Raw genomic sequence first — 16,441 nt, 5'->3', positions numbered from 1 at the left:
TATTTCCGTCACCGGTACTCTTGTAAGTTTTTTTTGGGCAGCGCCGGAATTGCCATCTTTAAAGAGGGGTGGGATATACTGATGATTGTCGGTTTTTAGAACTGGCTTGTGCGAAGCGCATCCGAGGTAGAGCAGAACATTGTCTCTGTCGAGCGTGTGCTCGGGTATGCCAACTTGGACTCTGAAGCTCCCGACTTTATCCCCGAAACCAAGCCCGCCGCTACGTGGCCTCAAGAGGGATCGATCGAATTCGATCACTTTAGTATGAAGTACCGACCGGAGCTTGATTTTGTCCTTCGGGATGTTTGCATCAAGATCAATGGTGGTGAACGTGTCGGTGTCTGTGGCCGGACGGGTGCGGGCAAGTCATCGCTCACCTTGGCTCTTTTCCGCATTATCGAAGCTGCGGGAGGCAAGATTATCATTGACGGTGTCGATATTTCGACGATTGGCTTGCACGACTTGAGGACGATTGTTTCCATCATCCCGCAAGATCCTCAGTTGTTCGAAGGTACTTTGAGGTGGGTTTTTTATGTATATCTATTACTTTGCTACTGTTGCTGATGTTAATTGTACGCAGGAACAATATTGATCCTACCGAGTCTGCATCTGATGCCGATATCTGGCGAGCTCTTGAGCAAGCACACTTGAAAGACCATGTCATGAACAACATGGGTGGCTCGCTTGACGCCGAGGTTTCCGAGGGTGGTAGCAGTAAGTAGTGTTCAAAGTTTGTCGTTTCTTTCCGTTGGATAGTAACTGATTATATAATTTTCTCTTCTTCTACACAAGATTTGAGTGCTGGTCAGCGTCAACTTTTATGCTTTGCTCGAGCCATGTTGCGAAAGACAAAGATTCTAGTTTTGGACGAGGCTACTAGCTCTATCGATCTTGAAACCGATGAGGCTGTCCAGCAAATCTTGCGTGGGCCCGATTTCAAACATGTCACTACTATTACTGTGCGCATTTTTTTTTTTTTAAATCAAATAGTGGCTGATTGTGATGATTTTTAACTTTTTTTTTTTTTTGCCAGATTGCTCATCGAATCAACACGATCATGGACAGTCACCGCGTGCTTGTCATGTCTGAAGGCCGGGTGGCAGAGTACGATACGCCGCAGGTACTCATGCAGAGACCTGAATCATTGTTTTTCTCCTTGGTGCAGGAGGCGGGGCTTGAGAAAGCGATCTAGGTGGTAGTGCATTTAAAAAAAAAAAAAAAACAATTATTGTAGCTTTTTTAAACTAGAACTAAAAACTGAAAACGCCAATCGGGCAATCATGCATTCGTCGTCGAATCAAATGGGCGTTGACTGGAGATACTTCTAATAAAAGAACGTCTACTGGCGGTGCGTGACTTGGCGATGTCGGGGATGGCCGCCAACCGTCATTTCTTTACTACCGGAAGTTTGCCGGTTCGGGCCGGAAAAGGCGGGCGGCACTTGCGCTCTTTGGTCCACCCGGTTTGGTCACCCCCTGCGTACGACGACATTTGCCATTTTGCCATCTATTAAACTACGTATTACAGCGTATTATACTACAGCCAACTACACATAACTAACTCGATAACACAAATGGTACGCCCCCCCCACCCTTCTCCCCCGCATAGCTAACCCCCGCCACTACAGTCAAGCAAGCCCATCTCCGCCGTACGTCATACCCCGCTTCCCACCCCCCCGACCCACACCACCAGACTGACATAACCCCCCCTCCCCCCCTCATCCGGGCCCCTCGCCACAGCTCTCAGGCCTCTCCGTAGCAGGCGGTATCGTAGCGTACACGCGCTACTCGTCTTTCCCCGCCCTTGTCGCTTCACTCGGTATCGGTAGTGCGATGATGATTAGCGGGATGCGTATTCGGGATGGGATGGATTATGGGTATGAGAGTGCTGCTGGTGAGTTTTAAGTTTTTATGTAAGGCGTGGCGGGGGGTGTGGTTTGTATTTTGAGATGAGTTGGGACGGCGCTGATTGGTCCCCGTCTCTTTTGGTCCCACAGCAAGCTCGGCAACATTAATGTACCCCACTATACGGTACGTCCGTTTGTCTCTTTGCTTGCCAGAAATTGACGCCTTTTTTGAAATAGACGATTCATCAAGACCCGCGCTCGTTTCCCGGCTACCCTCGCACTCCTCGCAACAGCCAGCACGGCGTACTATCTCGTAGAGACGTTTGATGGAGTTGCCCAAAAACCGGTGACTACGCCATTGTAAAATGGCTCCTCCCTCTTTTTCCCATCTTACGGTCCCACTGTTGTGTTTGAACTGGTATTGCATGTTTTGAGTTTCCTGTTGTGAAGAGATCTCAGGCAGTGAGAGGGGGGGAAGAAGTGGAGTGAACTATTGTAACATTTTTTAAAAAGAAACCATGTATGAATAGAAAATGCTGATTAACACTGTGGAAAAAGTGTATCCAAGCTACGTTGCAAAAGCTAACCAATGTTATCCCCTCAGAGATTAGGTTTGGGCGGTACATCCTACCATCCATTGTCAGCGATTCGCCGTTCCGCGCATCACAACACAAAAGTCAAAAGGAGAAAAGAGCTGACCCTGATCATGATACTAATCCGATGCCCACTCTCTAGCTTTTCCCCATCCCAGATGGAAGACGGGTCGTCGAATGGGAGGATGGAGTGTTCGTACCCGTACCGGATCGAGTCGCTAGAGTAAGTTTGAGTTGCGAGTTAAAATCGCGGCATGTTAAAAGCGCTGCGCTGCAGGGGGACGTACCGCTGGATATAAACTGAACCACTACCCAGCCTCACGTCCCACCCTTCCCCGTCTGTTCCTTGTTCTCCATCACCAAACTTGCGCCTCAACCGCAACGTCCTCTCCGCACCGAGCGATACCCCCAGAATAACGCGGCCCGAGGCTTCGAGGTTATCGACATGCGGGAGGATGGCGCCCATTGGGGCGAGGTGGAGGATGTGAGTGAGTGTTCCTGCAGGTGGCAGGGATGGGTGTGTCTCTTGTGCGGCTGGGTGGGGAAGAGGGGGAAGGGAAGAGAAGAACAGGGAGTATATCCGCCGGAGCGCAGGGACGAGTAAAGGGTGCGGCGAGGGAGGGAGGGTGGAGAGCAGGGATTCGCGATAGTGGTGGATGACAGAATCGTAGTGGCCCTGATGTCCATGTATGTTACTCCAGGTGGATTGTATGTGTGCATAGGAAGCGTACCTCTTCAAAAGTATATTGCCCGCTGAACAGGCGCTGCAGACCCGCGCCCCCACCCACACCCGCACCCACGCCCAGAGTGTTTCGCCGCCTCGCCCTCCTGTCCCCGCGACTTTTGCCCAGCTTCCACAGACCCATGGCCACGAGCGCCTCTTGTTCCGCCTCGCTCAGGAAGCTGGGGTAGAGCACAAAGTCATCCGGCTTGGCGAGTGCTGCTGTGGGAGACGGGTGGAGGGGGCGGACGAGGGGGGAGGGGGAGTGGAGCGTGAGGCGGGTGGACGGGGCGAGGCGGGCGAGCAGGGGGGGGAGGACGCGCATCGTCGGTGACAGAACGACGATTAATCCGATCAGAAAGTGTTTGTAATCCCCCCCCGTCGGCGATCTCCGTCTCCTCGCCCGACGGCATAAAAGTGTAATCCACATCGCCGTGACTCTTTCGCCTACAGCTGTGACTTTGCGATGGCAGAACAAACCCCGCTGCTCTCCCCCTCCCCCTCCCCCTCTCGGCGACCGGAACACCTCCCCTCCAACCGCCGGCGCACATCCATCCTCCTCTCCCTCCTCGCCCTCCTCCTCCTCCTCGCAGCCGGCCTCTCCCTCGCACTCGTCGTCAAACATCGCCATAACGAGCCCACCGATTTCCTCGAACGAGCACACTTTTACCTCGCCAGATCGCCCGTGATCGATGGGCATATCGACCTCCCCGAATTCGCCCGTGCGGTCTATGGCAACAATATCGAAAAGTTTGATTTACGCCGTACCCTTGTAAGTCGACTCGGTGTCTCTCTTTTTTTCTTTTCATGATACAACTGACGACTTATCCTAGCCGGGACATTTTGATATCCCTCGAGCCAAAGAGGGTCATTTAGGAGCATTCTTCTGGTCCATGTCAGTCCCTCTTTTGAAACGCCATTCTCATTCAGAATAATGAGCTTTAACTCTTGCGACATTTGTTGTAGATTTACGGAATGCCGCGATACGAATGGCGACGACTTTTTGAACCCTACTTTTGAAGTCCGAGGCAAGTCCACATCTCAACCCCCCCCCAATTGCTAAAACCCCCTTCCCGCCAGACGCCCTCGAGCAACTCGACGTGTCAAACAACCTCATCTCCAAATACAGCGATACATTCGCTCTAGCCCGTACCGCCGACCAAGTCGAATGGGCTATAAAGCACGGTAAAATTGCCAGTCTTTTTGGGCTGGAGGGTGCGCACATGCTTGGGAATTCTCTTGGCGGTAGGTCTACGTCTTTTCCTTTTATTTGATAATAATCATCAATACAACTCGCAGTGTTGAGAATGTACCACCAGCTCGGGGTGAGGTACATGACCCTGACGCATAGCTGTAACAATGCGTTTGCCGATTCGGCCGGTATCTTTGGCGACGTCAAAGAACGTTGGGGCGGACTGAGCCCCCTGGGCAGAGAACTCATTCCCGAGATGAACCGACTCGGCATCTTTATCGACCTCTCCCACGTATCCGACCAAACCGCACTCCAGGCATTGAACCTGACAGAAGCGCCCGTCATACTCTCACATTCCTGTGCCAGGCATTTCAATAAGATGAACAGGAATGTACCGGATAATGTGCTGGATAGGTTGGGCAGGGAAAAGGGAAAAGTTGATGGCGTGGTGATGGTCAAGTATGTCCTGCAGCTTTTTCGAGTCCCCGCACAGCTGGAACTGACGTTGAACGCCGTAGCTTCTTCCCCGTATTCGCCTCTCCCAACCCGGACCTAGTCGACGTCGCATACATTGCCGATGAAATCGAGTACATTGCCAATAAAACCAGCAAGAATCAGTGAGTCTACACCGTCAAAAACGCTTACAATCTTAACGAGGGGCTAACTCTCAAGGCAGTGTGGGGATCGGATCAGATTACGATGGGATCGAGTCAGTGCCCAAGGGTCTTGAAGATGTCTCCAAGTATCCTTACCTCGTGCGTTTTCCCCTCCCCCCCTCCCCCCTTCGTGCCCTTGCTAATACTTTCTAGTTTGCGGAACTAATCAAACGCGGTTGGTCGAAAGACGATCTCTCCAACCTCGCCGGCGGGAACCTCCTCCGCGCCATGCGGGGGATGGAAGACGTAAGCCGTCGGTTGAGGGATGAACAAGGTAAACAGCCTAGTATGGCGAAATATGATAAACGAAGGGATTTGGATGGTGGGCATTGGGATTTCTAGGGGGGGGGGGCGCTGGAAAATACGATCAAAGGCGGGAAGAGCAAACAGAAAACGATATGCACACATTTTCATAAAAGAGAAACTACAACACATCCAGGGGGGGTATAGAATACTTTTTTTTTTTTTCAGATTCCCATTACCATCTAAAAAAAAAACCCGCATCCACTCATCCCATCCATCCATCCATCCACATCAGACGCTAGCCAAAACACAACACAGAGAGAAAGCATCAAAACCGTTTTTTCCCCTTCTTCCTCCTTTGTTTGCTTACACCCCCTCCCCCCTTCCCCACTCGCGTCTACTACTCGGCTGTAGTGGCTACAGGTGGTTCTGGTACGACTGTGCTTGACTCGACACCCGCATCAGCGTTCGTATTCGCATCAGCACCTGCACCTGCACCTGCATCTGCACTCTCACCACCATTTTCTTGCACTTCCGCCGCTGGAGCAGGAGCAGGAGCAGGAGCAGGAGCAGGGGCAGGGGCAGATTCAGGAGCAGAAGCAGGGGCAGATTCAGGAGCAGAAGCAGGGGCAGATTCAGGAGCTGGAGCCGGGGCATCCACAGCTTTCCGAGATCGAGGTTTAACCCGCTCTTCATGCTTATACGCTCGATGGAAATAATCTTCCGTCCCAGGGGTAAAGAACATTCGATAATTGCCCAACGCAATCTTGATTTCCAGCCCGTCCTTTGCTTCCACATTGTTCTTGGCAGAAGAAGATGGGCCGGCAGAAGCGGATAATTCTTCTTCGCGAGAATGGATCTTTGTAATGTTTCGTCGGAGGAAGGGCGAATCGACACGCTTGAGGAGACCTTCCGTTGGGTGGGTCTAAAAAAAAAGAGAAAGGTTTGAGCTTCTCCAGGAGTATAAACAGGGTGGGAGGAAATTGACATACCAAGGCAAACGATTCGATATATTGAGCCCATCGTTCCTGGGTAGTTTCTGCATCGTCCACAGAACGGTCATCCTCGCTCAAAAGCTGGATAGTAAGCGTCTCCTTGCCGGGTAACTTTTTACATTTTTTATCATTAGCTTCTCATTATTATTTTTTTGTTGATTAAACCCACCCATTCAATCTTGTAGAGGTTCTCGTTGCCGCCCAAGACGCCCTCAGCCTGCATTCTGTACGCAATCTGGTTCTTGGTCGAAGTCCTTGCATTTGCACGATCACGCTGAAGGAGGGCAAAGAGTTCTTGCGACTTGAGGTCTCCAACAATCGTTTGAATCTGAATTTTTCAAATCAGCAAACTTTTTTTGGGCCTGGTGAACTGACGGAAAATATGATGAAAACTCACCTGTCTCACAATACCACCAATCACCTTGTCCAAGTTAAACATCAGGTAAGCTTCGTTTGTGAACATCAATCTCAACGCATCCTCAAACGCTCCAAACTCAATCTCATTGTCGAAATACCTCTCCAACAAGCTCAACAGATGAGAGTAGTAATGCTCCGCAGGGTTATCGCCTTGAAGAATACCGAAATACTGTGTCACAGGGTCGACGAGACCGAGCTTGAGAGCGAGGGGGTTGACGGGACGCCGGTTCTCGTTTGCGAGTTTGGACGCGATAGTCTTGCAAGTCATGAGGCGAGAGTAAAGCATCTTGGAATTTCGAAATTAGCCATCAAAAACCCCCTTTTTTTTATACATCTGGGACCAAAACCGATACACACCTGAATATACCGCGAGAGGACATAGAAATGGCTGTTGGCGAAAAAGTTGCCTTTTCTCTTTGCTTTGACACTTTGTTCCTTTTCTTTCTCTCCATTGACTGAACTTCTCCCCGACAGGGGCTGACTTTCTGTCGCCACACCGTCAATCTTGACCCACGTCTGCTCGCTGGCCTCTGCTCCGGCTTTATCCTTTTCAACCGCTTCCGCCACTTCCTCGGGATCGGCAGGAACGGGCAAGGGGGTATCCGCGCGCTCGCCATTCTCTGTCAGTGGAGTGACCTCACCGGAAAGAGGCTCGGTAGATGGTTGCAGCTGGCCATCCTCAGTAGGGCCGGTAGTGGTCACCGATAACTCTCGGCTGACATTATCCCCCGCAGCTTGCTTGAGCAATCTCTTACGCAAGTCTGCGGCGTGTCTCTTTTCACCCTTGCCGCCCCTGGCACTACCTCCCCCAGCATTACTGGAAACCTCTGCGTCATCTGCCACGCTACCGCTCTCCTCATCCCCGTCAGAATCTTCAGATTCCTCTTCTGGCGTCTTGTTGGGCTCCCCGCCATCCCCAAACTCGGCGTCAAACTCGTCCTTGTCGAGCATGAAAAGGATAGGCACAAAGTCGCGGAGGAAATGCTCCACCTTGACTTGATCGGCAGATGAAAGCGAGTTGCTTTGCATCCTGTCGAGGTAACTGATGATAAGCTTCATCGAATCCTTGAGCACATCCATATCCGTAAACTCAAACTCCATCTGCGGCTTGGCCCTCCATACACGGAAATCAACAAGTGCCGAACGCTGGTTCAGCTGCTCCGCCTTGCGTGCCTCAATCTCATTGATGAGGGTCTTGGCAGGCGCAACTTTTTTCTTGTCGGTGGCTTTCGTACCCGAGTGCTGGTAATCAAGAGCTTTGTAAAAGTTTTTGGCATCTTGCTCTCGCCACAGTCGGTTCCACTCGCGCTGGGCGCGTTTCCATTCTTCATCCTTGGCCTTTAGACGTTCAAGGACAATGGGCAAAGCAACAACTGGGTTGTCGTGCAGAGCGCGAATGACGTCCGGCCCAAGCTCTTTACCATACACTTTTTTGATAATTCTCTGGTAGATGGATTTACTTTGCCCACCAAGACCAGCCTTGAGATTGAAATTTGCCCTCTCTTCGGGCTCCATGGTCTGGATCTTGTTATTCAAGGGCTCAAGCAGAGCGATGGTGCGCAGGTTGGCTTCAATGTGGTAATCATACTCGTGGCGCTCTTCCTCAGACTTGTGGAGGTTGTCTTCGAATTGATTCTTACGGTGAGAGACAAACGGTGCCACGTCCTCGGCGTTCCAAGTTGGGTGAGCGACCCACTCATCATTGAGCACCTCCCAACACATGGCATCTCGACCAGTACATTGAAGGTTGATTTCCTATTTCCGATTCGACGTCAGTGATCCCGCCATGATAGCACGCACACAAAAAAAAAAAAGAAAAGATCGTATATAGATATGACTTACGGATCGTGGCAGCTGGCGGTAACTCGGCCCAACCTGGTTGGCGCTCGCCAAGTTCATATCAGGCTTGACCCTGTCCAACATTGGGGTGTTCTCCACCATCAAATTATCAATGCCAATCATTCCACCAAACCCGTAGCCACCCTGGATGGAAGCAGGGTTAGGCGGGATCCTACCCTCGCTATCAACACCCACCACCCTCTGGAACGTTGCCCAAACCTCGGGAGCATCCCCGATAAATAGCTGTGCCCTGTCGAGCAAGGTCTTGGTATCAATCATGTCCTGCACAAAGAGGTTGATGAGCTTGAGGAACTCGTGATAGACCACCTTGTCGTCAATGAATTTCTTGACCTTGTCAAAGAACGCGACTTCGTCGGGGGATGCAAGAGTTTGTTGTTGAGGCGTGAGGACGGAGAGTCCAGGCTCGACGTCTTCGATAGGACTCTCCCTCTGGCCAGCACGAGCGCGTTTGCCCTGAGTGGCTTTTGTAGCTGGCTCGACACCCGAAGCAGCCGTCCTTCGCTTCTTTTGTCCCATCTCTTTACCTTCCTTGGCGACACCCCTCTTTTGGCCTGCGACCTTTTCGGGAACGGCAGGCGCGGCGCCGGCAGCTTGCATGAAAGAGCCGGAAAGCATACCCAGACCGCCTGTACCATTCTCGGGCAAGAATTGCTTGAATTCATCAAGCAGATCGGGAGCATTGGTGAAGAGCTTGGTAACTTGCTCATATACCTCTGCAATGTCCCGCGTGTCACGCTGATATGTTTGAAGGATTTCCAAGAACTGCTTGTAGGTTTCGGGGTCGTTGTTGAACCTAGTCTTGATCTTGTTGACAAAGGTGATGGCGTGGTTAAACTCTAGGATTGGGGCCCGGTTGCCACCTTGTTGTGGCTGAGGAGCAGGTTGAGCGCCGTGAGACAGTCCACCAGAGGCGAGGAATTGAGCTGCAGAAGGCGTGGAAGGGCCCGATGGAGGAAGAGGATGCTGTGCGTGAGGAGGGAGAGGAAGCGTACCGGGACCCTGGTTTGCAGGAGCTTGGCGAGCAGGTGGCGGAGCAGTTGCTTGTCGACCAGTATGGGAAGTACCTTGGAAAGGAGGAGGACCGCTTGGGATATGTGACGGAAGAGCGTTCAACGGCGGTAAAGGTTGAGCTGGAGCGCCACCTTGACTCGTGGCTGAAGGGTAAGGCGCAGACGATCCTGCCCGGCTGTCACGAGCGGTAGCCTCGGCCGCTGACGCCTGAATACCTTCACGGGCTTCTCGCTCCCGCTGATCGATGGCAGCTGCAAAGTTGCCAGGAATTTGGCTGACTGTTCCAGCAGGTGTGGTGACAGTGATCAACCCTGAAGCATCCCCTTCGCCTCCAAAACACTCGATACGGTATCCCGGTGGGAGGAAAGTGTTGAAACCTTGGATGAGTGATGGGTGGCCGCGGAAGAGTGTCGACACTCGGTCGATAACACCGGGAGTGTCAATACTACCGCGATGGTTAGCATGATTCGGAAGTAAGGGAAAAAAAACACAGAAATCTGCTCACACTTGGCCTTTAAATTCTTTCATCACGTCTAGGAAGCGGTTGTATACATCTGGTTGATCGTTGAATTGAATCTGCAATGGTGTCAGTATTCAGCTTTCCGCAAAAGGAGCCGGAGCTGCCGGTGGAGGCTGAGGTGTTGTGGATGACCCATTTTCTCGCTTGCTATGTCTCCCTATTCACATTCCACAGGTTCTCGCACAAGCATACGCCCCCAGAACCCGCCTGGCAGAGTCACGCACGCTCCATAAAGCATGCAGACACTTTGATGGGAGGCCTTCTCTTCCGGTGGAGGCGGCACAAAAAGCGCTTTTGACTCCACTGGTCAACCCACCACCAGTGCGCACCTCATCCGCCTCCATCCATCGCACAGCCAACCAATGGGCCGCCCATCCGACCACCGCTCTGACAGAGTACTCACCTTGACCTGGTCGAGATACGACAGTGCGTCCCTGACATTGAGGGGACGAAGGTTGCTGTTGCCCCCCGCCTGCTGCTGCTGCCAGGTGGGGGAGGGGCGCTTTGGGGGGATGTTGTGGGATATGGTGGGCGGCGTGGGGAGGGGGAGGGGGGGAGAAGGGGATGCGTGGGCGATGGAGCAGCGAGTGGGAAACGAAAATGAACAACGAATGGAGCTGGCGGGGCGGGTGGTAACCGAGCAAATCCGCAACGAGCAGCCGTGGGAATTTCCTCCTGTTTGTCTCCCAGAGTCGTTACGTCACCACTTTCCCCGATAAATCTTCAGCTGCACCCTTGTCCGCCAACACAAAAACTCGCATAGAAACATAAACCCACACTCACGTACCCGGCCTATAGGGTATACCTACTACAAAAATGAGCGGAACCCACTCGCGAAAGTCTCTCAAGTTTAGGTAGGCTGATGCCGTGTTTTCCCCGACCAAAACATCCGCTGACCTTTATTGTAGCTTCCGACCTTCTCCACGGTCCATCCGCCCTATCTATACTGGCGGGCCCGTTCTTCTTACCAAGGATGGCCAGTGGATAATCGCCACCATGGGGGAAGAGGCTTTGGTCACTGAAGTGCAGACTGGATTGGCGATCGCTAGAATACGAGGGGCAAGTTTCATCGCATCTCTTTCCATTCTCCCTGGTCCCATGTACTGACTTTATTCATCAGGATGGCACACCCATCACATCTCTCGCACTCTCCTATCATACTTCACCACCTACTCTCCTCACATCTCACATGTCCATGACTGTCCGATACTACCCTCTTCCTGAATCAGCACCCCTCACATCTACTCCCAAACCCCCTTCATTAACCTACACCCGTATCCTCAACAAAGCGCACTCGGCTCCTATTCTCGTCTCAAAAGTTTCCCCCGACAACACACTTTTAGCTACTGGATCCTCTGACGGGATTGTCAAGGTCTGGGATTTAGCCGGTGGATACGTGACACATCTGTTCAGAGGACATGGCGGTCCCGTTTCGGCATTACACTTCAACTTCCCCATCATCTCTGGAGAAGAACGACGACGTATGGAACTTCTCACCGGGTCGACCGATTCTAGGGTACGGGTTTATGATCTTCGGGATGCCAATGCTCGAGTTGTCGGTGGTGGGAATGCGGTCAAGCCTAAAGCAGTGCTCGAGGGTCACGTCTCGGTCGTTAGAGGGATTGATGTTACCCCCGATGGCAAATGGGCTGTCACTGGTGGTCGAGACAAGGTCGTGCTTGTATGGGATATGCTTTCAGGGGAGACAGCGGCTTTGGCTAAAAAGGGTAAAGGAAAAGCGACAGCGGGCCCCAAGTTGGTGCAAACTATCATCGCACAAGAGCAAGTCGAATCATTGGGTTTACTGCCCCAAGAAGAGGAAGTTTCTGGTACAGCCAAAGGGAGATGGCTTTGCTACACCGGTGGAGATAAAGGGTTAGTGAGGGTTTGGGACGTCCTCAAGGGAACCCAGGTTGCCACAATGAAAGGCGTCGAAGGGGTCGATGAGGCAGAGTTGGACGAGGACGAACAGCGTGGCGTTCTTTCCGTATTATACTCCCCAACCTCCTCATCCCTCATATCTATCCACGCCGATCAAAACATCATCTTCCATTCCCTTTCCACTTTCCTTTCAACACGTCAAATTATAGGTTTCAACGACGAAATCGTCGATGTCGCCTTCCTCTCCCATCCCTCCGCACCAGCCACCTGCCCCTCTTCACTCCCCGAAACACCAGACATTCCCCACTCCCACATGGCAGTCGCTACAAACTCCAACCTCTTGCGAGTCTACTCCACATCCTCGTTCAATGCGCGACTTCTTCCCGGACACAGCGATATGATCCTCTGTCTTGACATCTCCCCCGATCACCAATGGCTCGTCACTGGTTCCAAAGACCATACCGCTCGCGTATGGGCACCTACCACCTGCGCAGAGGGCGACGGGTATACATGGAAATGCATCGCCATCTGTGAAGGCCACGCCGAGTCGATCGGTGCCGTCGCTTTTGCGCGCAAGCCTTCCGACAACGGTCACGCCCGATTCCTCTTCACTGCGAGCCAGGACCGTACCATCAAAATGTGGGATCTCACCCCTCTTTCCACCTCTCTTCCTCCATCCCCTATCCGCCCTCGATCGATGGCCACCCTCCGCGCCCACGAAAAGGATATCAACTCACTCGATATGGCGCCCAACGACAAGTTCCTCGTCTCTGGTTCTCAAGACAAGCTTGTCAAGCTTTACGCCATTGATTTCAACCCGCCCAAAGTACCTGGAGAAGGAAAAGGTGCGGAAGGAGGTTTCAAGGCGTTGGGTACTTGTGCAGGGCATAGGAGAGGTGTATGGACTGTGAGATTTAGCAAGAATGATAAGGTTGTGGCGAGCGGTAGTGCCGATAGGACCGTCAAGCTTTGGAGTTTGGACGATTTTACTTGTCTCAAGGTTGGTTTTCTTCTGGCTTTTTTTTTTGTCGTGTTGTTGGCCTGATTTGACCTGTTATTTGCTAACTCTTGCATATCCAGACTTTTGAGGGTCACACCAACTCTGTGCTTCGAGTTGACTTTTTGTCTCATGGTCAACAACTCGTAACTTCTGCGTCCGACGGATTGGTGAAGCTCTGGAATATCAAGGAAGAAGAATGTGTCAAGACATTGGATAATCACGAAGACAAGGTGAGTTATGCCCCCCTACTCTCATTCTACAGTAGACCATTCACTAATCTCTTTTTATTTGCCTTTTCTCACAGATCTGGGCGCTTGCACATTCATCTGACGAATCCACCCTCCTCTCCGCCGGCGCCGATTCCCTCCTTACCATCTGGCACGACACGTCCCTCCTCGAACAATCCGAGGCAAACGCCACTCTCATCAAATCCGTCCAGGTCGAACAGGATTTCATCAACTACGTCGCTCTCAAAGACTATCGTCGCGCCATCTTACTCGCACTCTCCATGAGTCAGCCCGGACGCCTATTCAACCTCTTCAGTACCGTCGTCAAGGGTCGTCAGCCCGATTTGACAGAGGAAGAACAAGGGATCACGGGTTCCAAGGAAATTGATGAGATTATGAAGACTTTGCCTGGGATAGAGTTGGTGAGGTTGTTGAAGTTTGTGAGAGACTGGAATGCGAATGCCAAGATGGCGCCGGTGGCGCAGGTGATTTTGCATGCCATCTTCAAGTTGAGGAATGCAGAGGATATCCTTGCGGCGTTTGAACAGGCCAACAGGTTGCCCAAGCGTTCAGAGGAGGAAGAGGAGGATGAAGATGAGGAAGAGGAGAAGGAGGAGGGAGAGGAAAAGAAGGAGAAGAAGAAGAAGGAACGACCATCTCTCGGCGCACCTATAAGCATTAAGGATCTTCTCGAAGGGCTTATCCCGTATTCTGAGAGACATTTCAACAGGGTTGACAAGCTTGTGCAGGAAAGTTACATGCTGGACTATGTGCTTGGCGAGATGGAAGGTGGGCTGTTCGGTGAGGAGTTAATGGACCTCCAATAGAGAGGTCTAGAGTAGAGTAGATGATGATATATATATATGCATTGGGCTTTTTCTTTGTCATGTTGTCATTCTCAAATATCGTTTCATAGCTGTTCGTCTATCATATGTGACCTTGATTCTCTATAATAAAATTCGTCTCTACGGCATACATGAAAATTCATAGATCTCGTCTTTCCTGCAGAATAAACAGAAAACAGAAAAACAGAAGAGATTCCAGATGATCAAATCTCAACCTCGTCCAACTTCTCCAACCCTCCCACCTTGCTCTTCAATCCTTCAACCTCTCCTTCCGTCTTCTCCTCCATACTTCCGTGAGGAGTACCCAACTCTGCCTCCAAATCACTCAACGTCGTTGCACTGCTCTTACGCTTATCCTCCTCCTTCTCTGTTTCCGGTCCAACAGCGGGACTTGAGAGATCCACTTCATCTCCTTGCTCGTTCACAGGGATCGCGACTTTTGTGGGCGTGGGCGGCAAAGGAAGTTCTTTCTCTGCAGCTTGAGGAGGTTGAGGAGGAGCAGCACGGCGGAAGAAGCCTCCCATCCCCGACAGTTTCCTAGGAAGCGCCGCTTGCGGCGCTCCTAATGCTCCATTCGCACCGGATCCGCCATTCACCGCGCCAGCACCTGTCTGAGGAGCCCCAGGGGTAACTCCTTTCGTCCAACTGCTAACGAATCCACCCAATCCAGCGCTTGCAGCCTCATCCCCCCCAGGTGTCATAAGCGGTGAGATGGAAGGATTATTCATAGTAGCAGAAGAAGTTGCGCGCGACCGGCTGGGCGAGAGTGCTTCCGAGGAAGATTGGGATTGAGGTTGAGCGCGGTTTGACCAGAGCTTGAAGCCCCATCCAGTAGGTTTTGTTTCCTTGTGGTCGAATTGCCCGTCTGGATCGCGATCTGTTGGAAGTGGAGGTAATGAAAGACCTTTGAGAGCCTCTGCTGCATTCTGGCCATTACCATTATCCTCGTTGGACGCCAAGAATTCTCGCAGAGCCTTCAAGCACACCTCTGTGGCAGCCCTCGATTCCTCGCTCTCTGCTAATTTGAGCTGAACTTGGCGCAACTCTGAGCGAAGTTGAGCAGCCTCTTCCACCGCGGCTGCCTTTTCTCGGCTGGCTGACGCAGTGGCAGCTGGAGATGTCGAGTCCTCAAAGTAACTGTTTTGACCAAGTAGCGTAGGCTGTGAGGGAGGACTAGGGCTTGCGGGATAGGTTGTAGTCGGTGTTGCGGCAAGTTTGAGCTCTCGAAGGCCGCTAGAGAGTCGGGGAGCTGCGGGTGGCATAGGGGACACAAGTGACTGCCTTTCTGCGGCAGCACTGAAGTCTGCAGGTTCTGACTGGGAGCTAACCCTCCTGTGTGATCTGCCCATCATACTCGTTCGACGAGAGACTTTGCTGTCCCTTTTCGACATTTCCCCGGCCAACACTTCTTCCTCATCAAAGTTTGGCACCAAGCCGAGACCCATTCCGCTCATGACACTCAGACGTTTCCTTTCGGCTTCTTGCTTCTGCAATGTCATAACACCTCTTCGAGCCTGCTCCACTTGTCCTCGAAGCATTTCGACCTGTTCTTCCGCCATTTCGCGCTTCTTAATCTCATCTTTGAGTTGACTCTCAACCGCTTCTTTGGCAGCAGACACAAAGGCGTGCTTGTCTTTCAATTGGGAATGTTCCACAGCAAGATCGGCAAGGGTAGAAAGCTTGATAGTTTGTTGGGACACAAGTTCTCGAGAATCAGCAAGTTGCGTGCGCAATGACTGGATGAGATCTCGTGCTGCTGAAGGCCAGCCCTCCTCTCCTGCATCGAGCGCGTTTGCCGTCTGAGTGCCTTCACCAGCAGTGTTATTGATGGGAAGATGATCAGGAAGAGTTGACGATGAGGAGATTTGAGGGTCAGCCGAAGGAGGAAGAGGAAGAGAAGCGGGATCGAGGGCAGCAAATGAGCTGGACATTGTGGGAAAGTCGTGCTTGGCTACCGTGTGTATCACATTAGCCGGGGAGCATCGTGATCGTAACACCGAGGCTTACAGATATAGAAAAAGAGGGATTATATTGGACAGCTGGCCCTAGACGGATTGGTTATAGATGCGAATGCGTTTATTGATGTAAATAAAATAAAATCGGCAAGCGGGACGGGGGGACAGGTCGTTCCAGCTTTATGTCGTCTGTCGTCAAGGAAAAGAGGGGTCGCTGACCGCCGTGAGGAAAGGAGATTTCTGTTGCTTCCAAATTTGTAAGGCAAAGAGTGAATGGTTGTCGGGATTATAGGGACATTGATAGAGCAGAAATGGGGAAATAAAAAGATGAAATTGTGAAATGAAAGTGAAGGCAGCGAAGGGAAGATATTTTGGGTAAACGAACCACCAAAACAACGCGAAACAGAGTTCATTTTCTCAGGACGCGTATCGCAAATCCCATAAATATTTAAGGCCATTTTATCATCAATAGGGGAATC

The 16,441-nt window shown here is 51.7% G+C and overlaps 7 protein-coding genes; 4 read left to right on the top strand and 3 right to left on the bottom strand.

Annotated features, from left to right (window-relative positions):
• The window catches only part of CNAG_02977 (metal resistance protein ycf1), a 5,758-nt gene extending 4,456 nt beyond the window's left edge, over window positions 1–1,302 (top strand). Inside the window, exons 6-10 of the mRNA XM_012192432.1 lie at window positions 1–22; window positions 100–521; window positions 581–714; window positions 793–959; window positions 1,034–1,302. The exon at window positions 1–22 is cut by the window's left edge and continues 221 nt beyond it. Coding sequence (XP_012047822.1) covers window positions 1–22; window positions 100–521; window positions 581–714; window positions 793–959; window positions 1,034–1,192 — 904 coding nt within the window. The 3' untranslated portion in view covers window positions 1,193–1,302.
• Window positions 1,303–1,311: 9 nt separating this feature from the next.
• On the top strand, window positions 1,312–2,391 carry CNAG_02978 (hypothetical protein). XM_012192866.1 has 5 exons: window positions 1,312–1,576; window positions 1,628–1,648; window positions 1,740–1,893; window positions 1,997–2,030; window positions 2,084–2,391. Exons 1-5 carry the CDS (start codon window positions 1,574–1,576, stop codon window positions 2,208–2,210), a joined length of 339 nt encoding a protein of 112 aa, XP_012048256.1. The 5' UTR covers window positions 1,312–1,573; the 3' UTR covers window positions 2,211–2,391.
• On the bottom strand, window positions 2,115–3,482 carry CNAG_02979 (hypothetical protein). XM_012192431.1 has 4 exons: window positions 3,171–3,482; window positions 2,727–3,115; window positions 2,546–2,657; window positions 2,115–2,473 (listed from the first exon to the last, which is right to left on the bottom strand). Exons 1-4 carry the CDS (start codon window positions 3,303–3,305, stop codon window positions 2,447–2,449), a joined length of 663 nt encoding a protein of 220 aa, XP_012047821.1. The 5' UTR covers window positions 3,306–3,482; the 3' UTR covers window positions 2,115–2,446.
• Window positions 3,483–3,600: 118 nt separating this feature from the next.
• On the top strand, window positions 3,601–5,441 carry CNAG_02980 (membrane dipeptidase). The gene is made up of 8 exons (XM_012192867.1): window positions 3,601–3,932; window positions 3,994–4,055; window positions 4,127–4,188; window positions 4,241–4,405; window positions 4,460–4,811; window positions 4,871–4,969; window positions 5,029–5,107; window positions 5,162–5,441. Exons 1-8 carry the CDS (start codon window positions 3,627–3,629, stop codon window positions 5,348–5,350), a joined length of 1,314 nt encoding a protein of 437 aa, XP_012048257.1. The 5' UTR covers window positions 3,601–3,626; the 3' UTR covers window positions 5,351–5,441.
• On the bottom strand, window positions 5,392–10,654 carry CNAG_02981 (paired amphipathic helix protein Sin3a). XM_012192430.1 has 8 exons: window positions 10,458–10,654; window positions 10,040–10,110; window positions 8,506–9,979; window positions 7,021–8,418; window positions 6,644–6,949; window positions 6,416–6,574; window positions 6,244–6,357; window positions 5,392–6,176 (listed from the first exon to the last, which is right to left on the bottom strand). The coding sequence occupies exons 2-8, from the start codon at window positions 10,060–10,062 to the stop codon at window positions 5,652–5,654; spliced, it is 3,999 nt and encodes a 1,332-aa protein (XP_012047820.1). The 5' UTR covers window positions 10,063–10,110; window positions 10,458–10,654; the 3' UTR covers window positions 5,392–5,651.
• Window positions 10,655–10,782: 128 nt separating this feature from the next.
• On the top strand, window positions 10,783–14,091 carry CNAG_02982 (U3 small nucleolar RNA-associated protein 13). XM_012192429.1 has 5 exons: window positions 10,783–10,908; window positions 10,963–11,113; window positions 11,175–12,935; window positions 13,016–13,165; window positions 13,240–14,091. Exons 1-5 carry the CDS (start codon window positions 10,871–10,873, stop codon window positions 13,987–13,989), a joined length of 2,850 nt encoding a protein of 949 aa, XP_012047819.1. The 5' UTR covers window positions 10,783–10,870; the 3' UTR covers window positions 13,990–14,091.
• CNAG_02983 (hypothetical protein) lies at window positions 14,024–16,346 on the bottom strand. XM_012192868.1 has 2 exons: window positions 16,015–16,346; window positions 14,024–15,958 (listed from the first exon to the last, which is right to left on the bottom strand). The coding sequence occupies exon 2, from the start codon at window positions 15,936–15,938 to the stop codon at window positions 14,211–14,213; it is 1,728 nt and encodes a 575-aa protein (XP_012048258.1). The 5' UTR covers window positions 15,939–15,958; window positions 16,015–16,346; the 3' UTR covers window positions 14,024–14,210.
• Between the last annotated feature and the right edge of the window lie 95 nt (window positions 16,347–16,441).

The sequence above is a fragment of the Cryptococcus neoformans genome, chromosome 3 (assembly GCF_000149245.1).
Source record: "Cryptococcus neoformans var. grubii H99 chromosome 3, complete sequence".
Classification (NCBI taxonomy): domain Eukaryota; kingdom Fungi; phylum Basidiomycota; class Tremellomycetes; order Tremellales; family Cryptococcaceae; genus Cryptococcus; species Cryptococcus neoformans.
The sequence above is the reverse complement of the archived record's forward strand: the minus strand, read 5'-3'. Positions and strand labels throughout refer to the sequence as shown.